A 12,237-nucleotide genomic window follows, 5' to 3' on the forward strand; every position below is an offset into this window, starting at 1 on the left:
CCTGCTGCACTTAAAGTCATGTCACATGGAATAAAAATGTGTTGATGGTATTCTTCCTACCCAGTTGGCCTGAAGACTCAGAGCAAGAATGCTGAGAGGTCCAGGAGGAAGAAATACAGGAGAAAAAGGACACGATGTAAAATGTAAATGTAATACAATGGCCAGCACTTGATGTTTGTAAAGATGAGATGCGGAGTGCTCATAGAGCATTTTCCTTGGTACATTCAAGAGGCAGCTAATCCTCAAAAAGAGGAAATTTGGAATTGGAGAACGTTTTGCCAGTCAGACATCTTGCTACATTAAGATCAGGCTATTGCAGGAGTTGTACAGCTCTCTCAAACGTCTTTGACAAGACGATTTTAGATATTCATGCAGCTGAACAGACAGAGGCTTAGCTACAGATCTTGGCAATCAGTGTAGAAGGTAAATCTGAATTAAAGCTGGATCTATGCCAGCATCTATGGCTACAAGCTTGTCTTTAGCCTCACTGCCACCTCTATCTAGTTTACCAAATTCTTTAGAGTCATGGTCAGGCCCAGTGAACTTTACGAAAGCTATGGTAATCACTCATGAAAATACAAGGGTAGATCCAACCTAGCCATCCAACTTTAGGCCTGCCACCTTTTTGCCACAATTCATTTCAAAAGAGTCTGCAGCACACCCTATTTTTTCTTTTAATGTTAACCTTATCATTTTACTCCATGTTGGCGTGCATCCACTCCAAGTGCGCTACGTTCCTTTAAGTGCACAATTCTAACAATTTTATTCACAAAGTTGTGACACGTGTTTTCCGAGTCACAGGAGTTGCACAGCCTCATGCACGTTTGTATCCAAATTAAACACGTACTCAATGCTAATCTATAGTTCATCCGATTATTTATTCAATATTCTGTTCATGTTATTCCGTCACGTCACAGACAATAAGTTTCCAAATTTTCACGCATATTAATTGATCACGAATTGCCCATCCGGGCCTATCCACAGGCACGTGTATAAACTTCGTTAATCCATTAATTTACTTCACCAAATGCATTTCGGTCTTGTTGACCTTCCTCAGGGGTATCTACAATTATTAAAAAAATACATCCATTAACACCATGTCATTTATGTATCACAAAAATTCAACACCAACATATGCTGTGCGTAAACCCAAATTATAAATTCAACCTCAATACATAAATTGCTGCCCGTGTGCTTCCCCTTTCATCTTTCCCCACACAAACACTGTATCTTGCATGAGGCTGTGCAACTCCTGTGACACGGAAAACACATGGCACAACTTTGTGAATAAAACCATTTTGCCACAGACATCTAAGATATTGGAAAAAATGTTGCGGAATCAGTTGTAATATAGTTGGTGAGAGTAACATCTTGAAAGATGCCTAATGTTACTTTTGCATCCACCAGAGCAAGCAGCTGGGCTGGGCATTTTCACTATTGATCTACGGTTGGTTCAGATGGTGATGGAGTCAGCATGTTGATTTTTCTCGATCTGTCGGAAGTATTTGACACCAATAACCATTTTATTCTATGTAATACATTGGAAAAGGGGCCTTTGTGGATTGGCGCTGAACTAGCTTGGCTCATTCCTCTCGGTTTGGTCCCAAAGGGTCTTCATGCCCCCTTCTACATTAGAACCGAACTCCTTATCTGTGAGGTTCCACAGGACTCCACACACTGTCTCTATTAGTTTAATAGTTTTTTACATGGAGCCAAGCACCAGGCAGATCCGCTCCACTGCAATTCTATTTTTCATGCATGCCAAGGATTTTCCAGTTATTCAGACTGGTGAGTCCTATTAACCTAAATGAGGGATTATGTGAAAGGTTTTAAAGCAAAAGAGGCTTTTCAAAGTTTTAATGAATGGACAAAATAAATATAAAAAATAGTAAATATAGCTAAACTACAGCCAACAAATGTTATGTTTAATACAGATTGAAAGAAACGTGGTGGTGCAATGAGAGGGTGTTTGTGATCACGGGAATGTGGAATAGTCAGGAGTACTGTTAAAACATAAATTACCACTGCATGGTGGTATAGATGTGCAAACTGGCCTAGAGACGTCACAGCTGTGTTTTTTTTTTTAAACGTTATTTATCCAAATAGCTGCTGTCGGTTATTTGGTGACATTGTTGTCCCAGTGCACCCAATAATCCTGCATGTATGCAAAGGCCTGGTCTTGTAAATGACCATAAGGCCCAGGTCCTGGCTCTGAGTTCTGTAGAGGTAAGCCAAGTCAACGTTCTAGTCAACTGCCCATGTCCTGGAAAATATACATTAAGCAATGGTGGCAGCGCATCTTATTAACAGTCTTAAACAGACTTTTTTCCCTCTTGAGCTATGAGTGTTGTGCCTACTGGTCCCAGTTGAGTAACGTTCAGCTTGAGCAGAATGCCCAGACCCTGAATTAACATCAGTGTGTGCCTGTCATGTGCATGCTGTACGAATGGAGAGTGGTAGCAAGACTCCATGTTTATTTTAAGTGCATGGTAGTGATAGAGCAGAGGTGAGACAAACATTTTGTGTACCCCCTGTGAAGTTACACTCGCATAACTATAATCAAATTAATCGTTTGAAGGATGAATAATTAACCAACAAAATTGCACTGAAGACATCAATATTACACGTGGGTATTAATCCCTGACTGCAAAGGCTAATTTATTAACAATTGTGAATGAGTCATACTAAAATAGTGCTATAATACGAAAACAGCATGTTTGTTTTGCTTCTATCAATGTGTATGTCTTATCGTGGCAAAAAGAAAATAAATGCATTTGGTAAGTAAATAAAGCTATATGTATGCTTCTGCTAGGTAACTTCCTAATAGGGAATATTAGAATGGTGGAAGGTTAACAGAAAAAAACTATAATTCTATATTTTAACATTCTATTGTGTTTGTTTTCGCACTAGTTCTCATTGAGGCCTTTGTGGCCCAGACGTGAAAAATAAGATGGCTGCTGATTGAAAGAGAGAGCTTTTACGCACGCGCTGGAGGCAAATGGCTAAATCAGCGGAGAGCCTGGTACACAGAGAGAGCGATGTCAAGGTCAGCCTGACCTAAGAGTGCAAGAAGATGCCAAGAATTGTTTTGCATCTGAGAATATGGGAACGGATGCTTTTGTTTCTAATGAACTGAATGACAAAGTATAACATGGAGATGACATTTGTGGGAACAGGTGAAAATGACTGTGCAATTTGGAAAACCGGTTCTGTCAAGGTTGGATGAGGTGAATGTTGTCACCCCACTAATGGACCAATCAGAATGAACTGTGGACCCTAAAAGTTTCAATTTTAGTCAGATAGTTAGTGAAAAAGGGTATAAAAGAGCTCATTCGAAAAGGGTAATAAAGGCTGTCTCTTTGGATTTATTTTGCACCATGACATGCTGTTGGTTTGAACTATTTTATGGTGCTAGAGACTTTAAAATATTTCTGAACTTTAATTGTTGGAGCAATGAAGATGATCGTATGCAGAGATTTTGTTTTGAGGCGTTAAGGAGAATAGAGAGACAGATTGAGACTCGTGCAACTCTGTTATTTCTTTGTAACAGAGCAAGGTAATATGATTTCTAATTTTATTTTATTTTAACATGAACTAAATAAATGCTAAATTCTTGCTTGTTTGAATAAACTAAATTTCTGTTTCCTAAATGAATAGATGAAGCTAAATTTAAAATATAAACTTGAGTTGTGTTTTACTTTGTTAAAATGTCATGACAGAATAAAATGTTAATGTTTATGTGGATTACTATGATTAAGCTGGTCTTAGTCTCCATCAACTAACTTCTACTAGATGATCTATTGGCCAAATAGTGGAGTGCCTTGGTGTAGGGTTTTCCAGGTAACATGTTGGCATATATAGAATAAAATAAAAGTATATAATGTACAAAGCATAAAATCCTAGGTACCCTGCTAACCAGCAGCTCTATTTCTTTGTCACTGATTCAGATGTAATGTGTATGTGCCTGTGTGTGACTCGCGGTGTTATGGGCCCCACCAATGAGTAAACAGTGGTTACATCTGAGTTAGGAGAAATAAGTATTAAAGGTTGTTAGAGAGCCGCACTGGATCAGTAGCAGAGACCAGTGAGATTCATTTTGGTTGTCACGGGTAAACATAGCACTAGACAGAGACTGTTATACAGCTTTCCCTGACAGTGACAGTATACTGCTCTCATCCAGAGTAGGAGTGTGTAGCCTCAGACACTGGGGTGTGGCTAAAAGGAGACCAGCCTGATATATAAATGCAGCAGAGACCTTGATAGCAAAGGCATGTTGATCATCCCATTCTGAGCACTGCCATGTGGCTAATAGTAGTTGTGCGTAGGTAAGACAGGCCTGCGCATTCTTCTCTCCAGAAAGTGCTACTCCAGAAGGCTGATGACTGCCTGGTGGAGGGTTTTAACACCTCATTGGGATTATGTTTTGGTATTCCAGTCTGGTGACGGCATTGCCAAAGCCTGCTGTAAAAGACATCTCCTTCAACAAAGATTATGCTCTGCAGAAAGACAATGTACTTTCGATAAGAAACAGCTTCAAACTGGTGCTAAAACACTGTCAGTGAAATCAACATTCAACGCCTGGAAAGGACTATAAAGGTAGGACCCAAACAAAGCCACTTGGTTCCAGTTTCATCATGACCAAGAGAGGGAATTCTCCATGAAGTACTAGAGGAACCGCAGAGATCCAGGGTAGGTGTCCTTGACAGCCAATCGTCCACAGGTGAGGGGACATCGCCTGAAGTCTGCAGTATCTTGCTGGAAGAGCTGTAGATCTGCTGGGTGTCAGAGAATCTGTCTTAACTAAAGAGAGATTGATATGAATGCCTGACCCTCCAGGGAGACAACTCTCTGAAGAAGAGAAGCCGAATTGAGTGCCCAGAGCATGGGACAGCTCAGAAGATTGACCAAAATAAGGGAATTTAACCGGTGCAGATTAGAGCTCAGAGTGGCTCTCCCGACCTCCCAGTATGTTCTCTGACTAAACTTCATGTACTTGCACAGCCAACAGCCTGAGAGCATGACCATCTCTGCCACTACTATGTTGCAACCTACTAGTAGGGGCCGATTCACTTCTTCTGACTGCGAGGAATTGACGCCAAAGTTGGAGGACCAGTTACCACAAGTGGTGGTAGTGGGGGGGGGGAGTTGTTTGGGCAGTGCAACCACGTGGGCCTCCACTGTTGTTTGTTTTTCTGGAGAAACCACATACCTTCACTGACATTGGGAAAAGGAGGCAAGCCAACTGCCATTGTTGTGATCCTCAAGCCAAACCGCTTGCATTGTTGTTATTTGGGGGCTCTCGCTCAAGAGTTCCAAGCACCTTCTATTTCAGGTAAACAAATCAAATGAACTTGAACACTAACTGTGCCTCTACTGCTGAAATGAATGGCTTTTTTGTGCTTTACACACAGAAGCCTTGAAAATACCTTCTACTAGTAGAACACAACTGAATTGAGATAAGGGTTACAGAACCAAGACAGCTGCTCTCACAAGCCATCGTGAGCATGCCATAATCCCGCCTAGTCATATTCTGTGTGATTACAATCCTGCAGCACACATATTAGATCCCTGCGCCTGATTGACCTTACTTTGAGTAGCATTATGTTTTGGTGTGTAATAAAAGTACTTCTCTTTTTCTATAAAGCAAAGAACCGAGCTGGGCAGAACGGATTGTATCTGTTACATAACTGTTTGAGTTTTGAGTCTCTACCTCCCACTTACCTTCCTAAAACGCCTGTGGCGGCTCACACTTACTTTCCAGAGGGTCAAGTGTTGAAAGGGTGTATTTATCATCCAATTTACAGTGCCACAGTAGGTCAAGCCCCAAGGTATTAGTGGTACAAGGCCCTAACTATCACGGTTGAGGGTCAGTATTCCCTGGTAGCCCACAGGTTCTAGCAAATTCATAGTGTGAACCTTAGTAATAAGTTAGCAGAAAGGCAGGTTGTTTGGGTGTAGAGGCAGGATTACTTGCTTTTTAATAAAATTGCACAAATATTCGGCTGTAACTTCATAATAACAAGGGCGTGCTGCTTTCAATTCCCAGGTAAGCTGCACGGACCTGTCTGGTTATCTCCAACCATGCAAATCCGTAGATTTGCCACTATTCAAACAACTGCTTTTACTAATTCACATGACCAGTAGGCGAGACAAATGGATTTTAGGAACCAACATTTCTGCCATTTCTATAACACCTCGAAAGGGCAAATTCTCAAGCAGCTAACATGCATCAGTACTTATGGAATGCACTTGCACGATTCCAAACTTTAGCCTTAAGCTAAGCGATGGGATGGATATGGGCAGAAATATTATTTCTGTTCATGGGGTGACACAGATGGAAAACATGCTACCTTTATGTTTTCCTCTATCCCTTCTAGGTATTCTCCTAAAAGGTGTCCTACATTCTTGCTATTATAAAATAATCTCTTTATATAAGCAATAAGTCTTGCCTCTATAATGTAATTTCCGTTTAGAAAATTTTGAGTCAGGCACTAAGTACCAGTACACAAATGGTACTTCATAACAGAGTGTTTAACATCTTATTAAAAATAATGGTGCTATAAACATGATTTTATGTATATTAGCTACAAGAGGATAGACTACGGTGATGGTAGTACAGCTAAATTTCCTATGTTATCCATGACACAATAGGACTGTATATTTGAATAATGTATATTAGTCTATCCAATACACCAACATAAAATCGTTCAATCATAAAGAAGAATATTTCCTACATGTCATTCATTTACATGATAATAATCTCACTTCACTAGGGGTATAAAGTCTGGAGGTTGGCACTAACTATGCACACGCTGGGCAATTAGTAATGGGTACAAGTAACTGCTCTAACCATTATGCTAGTAAATAGAATAGTCTTGGCAACCACTAATGAAATCACATTGTTGTGCTCTGAGTAGTTCAACACCACGTTTGATAGAGAGTAATTTTAAGAGGCATAATGAGCTGCAGGTTTGTGTCACCAGATAGGTGGTGAAGTTGTATATATGTAAATGATGTATATAAAATACATAGTGTAACTACTATTACATCCCTACAAAGGTGACATTATGTCTCTCCATCAAATAATGCCCACTAATCTCGTTTTGTTTTAGAAATGGAGTTGCAAGTGAGCCCTTATCTATGTCCTGCTGAAGCCCTTAATTCATAAGACGGACGAAATACATCAACTTTATAGAGTACGGGAACTGGTCAAGAATTAGAGGAATTGTAGGAACTGAAGATCCACACAGTGGCATAAAAGGAGAAAAGATATAATGTTCCACTCTAATTGCAATATATATCATGTTTTGCAGAAATGTGCACTCAGCAATGTTCAGTGCACTTAAATGGTAATAAAAGACTATAATTCAAAAGGGCAGTTAAAAACGATGTGAATGAAATGTAATTAATCCAGATGGGATCTACTTTTAACGATGTATAAATACTTTGAAAATCATATGAAATGTATTATGTATTGTATTAGGATCATTTTCTAGGAGTGTTTTATTTGTAAACCTAGAAAAAAGATCAACAATGAAAAATGTGTCTCTAAATAAAGTATTATGTTACAAAGTAAAAGCATTTTAGTAACCCAAGGACAAGAGTCACTTCACTGAGTAATTATAGTTGAATGAAAATGCCATGTTCTGTGGGCATCTCCGGTTGGGCCACCATGCTGAGGTCATACAAAAACAAGGATAAGCCTCAGGCTGCATGTCTGAGTGAGATGCACAGATACTGGTAATTTGACAGCTCCTGGGTCCCTTGAAATGCATTTTGGGATGGATTAAAGCAATTCTGACTGAATTTCATTATAGAGTCAGCCACATCGTGCACAATCACCATTATCCAGTGTCGCACTCACCTTTGGCTCCAATTCTGCCTCTGGAGTTGGGTAAACAATGACGTCACCCCAGAATGTTGAACCCCTTGCTTCCTCCGTGATGTGGATGATGTGCTTTGTCACTGCTTGCAGGGTCATCACCTTGCGGACAGCATCATGGAACCGCTAGCACAAAAACACATGTTCAGATGGAAATGCACAATTACAAACACCAATACAATGAAAGTAGGAGAAACACAATGTCTTGCCTGAATTACACTTCATCTGTTAATAGTCAGCTGTTAGATCTAAATTCCACAACATTACAAGAGTGTGCACCCTTACAAAAGAATTGCCCATAATCATGTTGCAAATACTTATTGGAGAATGCTCCTTATTTAGCTTTAATGGTTCCAAGCAAAGCCCAGATCTAATCATAAAAATGCAATAACACCTTAAACAAGACTCGGAGAAAGTCACTTGTCAAATATGTTCAACCATCACAGAAGTTATTTGCCTTTTTTTGGACTCCTGAGTGGGATGTAATATAAACAATGCATTTCTATCACGGTTCAGAATCAGAATCAGTATTCTTTTATTCCATCGATTTAAAATACCGATCATCAAAAGAACCGATGCAAGGAAGACAATAGTAAACATGGTAGGCCCAAATTTATTTCTAAAAGACCCCTTGAATACCTCTAGTACTTTGCCCATATGTGCAATACAGTTACTTAAATAATTCATAAGGATTTATTAAATAAAAGTCAAAATGACATAAAAACAAACATTGCATCGCTAAAACCTTTAAAAGAGTGGGAGTTGAGTCCAAAATATATCTTATGGACCACGTAATGACAGTGTATAACAGTCAATAAGGTTCAGCTTACTTATAAGCTAATAAGCCGTAAAAAGGGCTAAGATCCCATAAGGTTCCACTTCGTTATGCAAGCGCATAAACATTTAGTTATCGAGAAACATACGAAGGGGTCAGGAAGGTTATTAAAATGTATAAAGCTATTTGACACCTTAAAATCAGAAGGATACAATTCTCTCGTTCTTTCTTATACAGCCCACAAAACAGGAATATGTAAATCAGACAGCTGTAATTGATTATCACATAGGCACGGCGTTAATTCGGAATGCTTACATTTTCTCGCAGGATAACCCAACATTGCGGAATTAGATTCAATCGGAATCTCAATCAAATGAATCTATGCTGTAATAGTCTAATACTCTCTAAATGGGAGTAAGCCCCTCTTCGATGGGCGGAGTCAACTGATATGAGAGAACTAGTTGTTTTGCACGATTTCTTTCCCACCGATCATAGGTGGCCCTAGACATGAAGGCATCCTTTAGTTTCTGTTTCATAATCCTCGTGCATGCACTTGGGTCGTTGAATCATTCAGCAAACCCAAGAGTGGTATGGGTTTGCTCTACATATTGCAGCAATCTGATGTTATGTTTATTATCCAGTTTTAGGCAGTGTTTTATTATGGTTTGTGTAAAGTTAAGTGTCCCTTCGCCAAATGGATTGCCATAATAAAATTGGTGCTAGTCTAATACTGTCTGACACATAAGGTAATCCCAACTCTATGTGAGAAAGATAATTTGAGCAGGAACTGTAGAGGGAAGTAACGGCCAGATTCATCAAAGTAAAATCGGCTCGCAAAGGGCCAGATTCTGAGAATCCGGCCCTTTGCGAGCGCTATTTTTGCATTTGGGATTCATCATCCCAAATGCAAAAATCGCAATTACAGAACTTGCTAAATTGCGAAGAATCGCATTTAAGGAATCTCAATTAGAGATAGAGATTCCTTAAATGCTATTCATGAACCTTTTAAAAATTGCGAATTCACAATATGGGGCCGCTATTTACCGCGAACTGTAACTTCGTGGTAAATAGCGAAAACTTTAAAAAATGCACTTTAGTGCATTTTTCTAAGTTGTATGTTACACACACACATGTCCTTTGGACATGTGTGTGCGCATCACCTGTGTACATTTGCATTTCAGGGGTGCTACAGGGTGTCCTTTGGACACCCTGGCCCCCTTGAAATTGCTTCCTTATTTGCGATTCGCTAATTGCAAATCGCAAATAAGGAATGACTCCCCATTCATTCCTATGGGCCATGAGGCCCATAGGAATGAATGGGAAAGCCATTCCGAATTTGCGATTAGCAATTAGCTAATCGCAAATAAGGAAGCAGTAGAAATCGCAAAATTAATTGCGATTTCTACATGCATCCCGTTTTGCGAATCTTTAATAGCGATTCCTTAATACTCGCTATTAAGGACTCGCAAAAGGGGACAATGATGAATCTGGGGGCTAATCTCTTAAAAAATCTGTCTTCAAGGATTTGAAGGGAATTTACAGAAGCCATACCTCATACTCCTGCCCCATAAGTAGCAGCTGATATAGTTTTTGCCTGATAGATCTTTTTTATTGGTACTAGAGGTCTTGAGACCAGCTTCTTTGTGAATGACATAATGCCTCCCATACTCCTCTACATCCCTAGGGCCCTGCCAGCTACCAAGGTTGACCAAGTTTGCTTTTTGTCGGACAAGACTCCCAGGTATGGAAAATAATCTACCACCTTTAGTTTAAGTGAGCCTACATGAAAATGTGGTACTCTATCATGGGTACTGGCCCCTACTATTTGGACAAAGGATTTGGCTTCATTCACCCTAAAGTCCAGTGATGCCATAAATTACGCATATGCCGTTATTAGACGTTAGAGGGCCACCCCGGTTCTGGCAATTAATAGTGCGTCATCAGCATAGGCCAATTTCGGAACAAAAAGAGTGTCAAACACGGGGACATCTGGAGTTGAATCCAAAAGGGCTGCCTCGACCCCGTTTGTGTAGATGGAAAATAAAAAGGGGGAGAGATTGCACCCTTGCCTGACCCCCGTAGCGATCTTGAAATGGCGAGTACACTCCCCGTGTTTGCAATAGCGAACACTAGAGGTAGCTTGGGAATAAAGTTGGCGAATAAAGTTAGTTATATTTGACTCGATCCCCATTTACTCTATTATGGTCCATAATTTGGAGTGGCTCACACAGTCAAATGCTACTGATAGGTCCATAAAAGCCCTGAAGATCTTACAATTCTTCGCCCTAGTGTATTTTTCTATGGTGAAAGTTAGGTTTAAACACTGATCTATTGTACCCATGCCTCTTTGAAAACCATACTGCGCCTGGATTAAAATGTTCTTTTTCTAAGCCCACTCTTTCAGTCTATGTCGCACCAAGCGACCCATGAACTTTGCAGTAGTATCCAGCAGGGAGATTGGCCTTTAGTTCTGCAGGTTCTCTTTTTTTTTTTTGAATATATTTTTATTGCGGATCAGGAAGAAAAACATCCAACAACCAACCCGTACACCAACAGTACCCATCACACAGTGCAATAATCATACAGTACACAGCCGATCGGCCCACATCCCGGAGGCTGGGCGGCGCAGCAATAAATCAATACACTGGAGGTACCACGGTGCATGCCCTATTCGGGACACAGGTCAAGTATAACACTTCGTTTCCGCTTTTATCCCACAACAACCAACCCTCATTCTCCATCAGAGCCCAGGCCACACTAATGTCATGTCACTAAAGCCTCTTAAGTACTATCCTGGGCCAGTCCTTTCTAGGAGGATGCCGCTAGTTGGCAAACCACTCCTCCATACAACTCCCTCCCAGTGCCCTCCCCCCCCAACTGCTGCTAATGCGGGATCCACCATCTCCTTACTGCTCCCGGGTGACCACTATCAGAAAGCTTCGATAAGCAAGCAGCCACACGGAACCCTTGGGTATAACTAAGCAGTGTCCTCGCTTTCGGTGAGATAGTCTCTCAATGCCTGCACCACCAGCTCCCAGGACCGCGCCAGTTCCAAGCATTTCTCGTTGCCAGCCCTAGTCGCCTGGCGCATTCGTAACACACTCTCACAGCTCGACCACCTCACTAATTCATTCCTCCACCTCCGTGCAGACGGCCCCTCCTTAGACTTCCAATGCCACGTGATCTCACGCTGTGCCAGTATCAGTCCCAACCCAATGAATTTGCTCGTAACCTTGGTCTTCTTAGTATGCGGGAACCAAAGAAGGAGGCATGCGGCCATGTCAAAATCTACCTCCCGCTCTGTGACTGCATTCAAGAGGTCCCCAATCTCCGACCAGTAGTCCCCCAATTTCGGGCAACCCCACAGCATATGGTCAAAATCCACCTCAGGTTCTAGACATCGCGGGCACATGGCATCAAGCACCTGGAAATGTCGCCGCAACCTCTCCGGGGTCAAATATGCCCTATGGAGCACAAAATAATGCACCTGTTGGAATCTCGCATTCCTCGTCCCCTTCCAGGTCCTTTGGAGCACCTGACCCCATACCGAGTCCGGGATTTGCCTGCCAACGCTGGTCTC

At 41.1% G+C, this 12,237-nt stretch overlaps 1 protein-coding gene across 3 annotated transcripts in view; it reads right to left on the reverse strand.

Annotated features, from left to right (window-relative positions):
* Nucleotides 1-12,237, reverse strand: part of LOC144783812 (cyclic nucleotide-binding domain-containing protein 2-like) — an 832,431-nt gene that overhangs the window by 630,678 nt on the left and 189,516 nt on the right. For all 3 annotated transcript variants that reach the window (XM_078662559.1, XM_078662558.1, XM_078662557.1), the window contains exon 2: nt 7,865-8,008. In XM_078662559.1, the coding sequence (XP_078518685.1) occupies nt 7,865-8,008 (144 nt within the window). The remainder of the gene's footprint in view (nt 1-7,864; nt 8,009-12,237) is intronic.

The sequence above is a fragment of the Lissotriton helveticus genome, chromosome 10 (assembly GCF_964261635.1).
Source record: "Lissotriton helveticus chromosome 10, aLisHel1.1, whole genome shotgun sequence".
Classification (NCBI taxonomy): domain Eukaryota; kingdom Metazoa; phylum Chordata; class Amphibia; order Caudata; family Salamandridae; genus Lissotriton; species Lissotriton helveticus.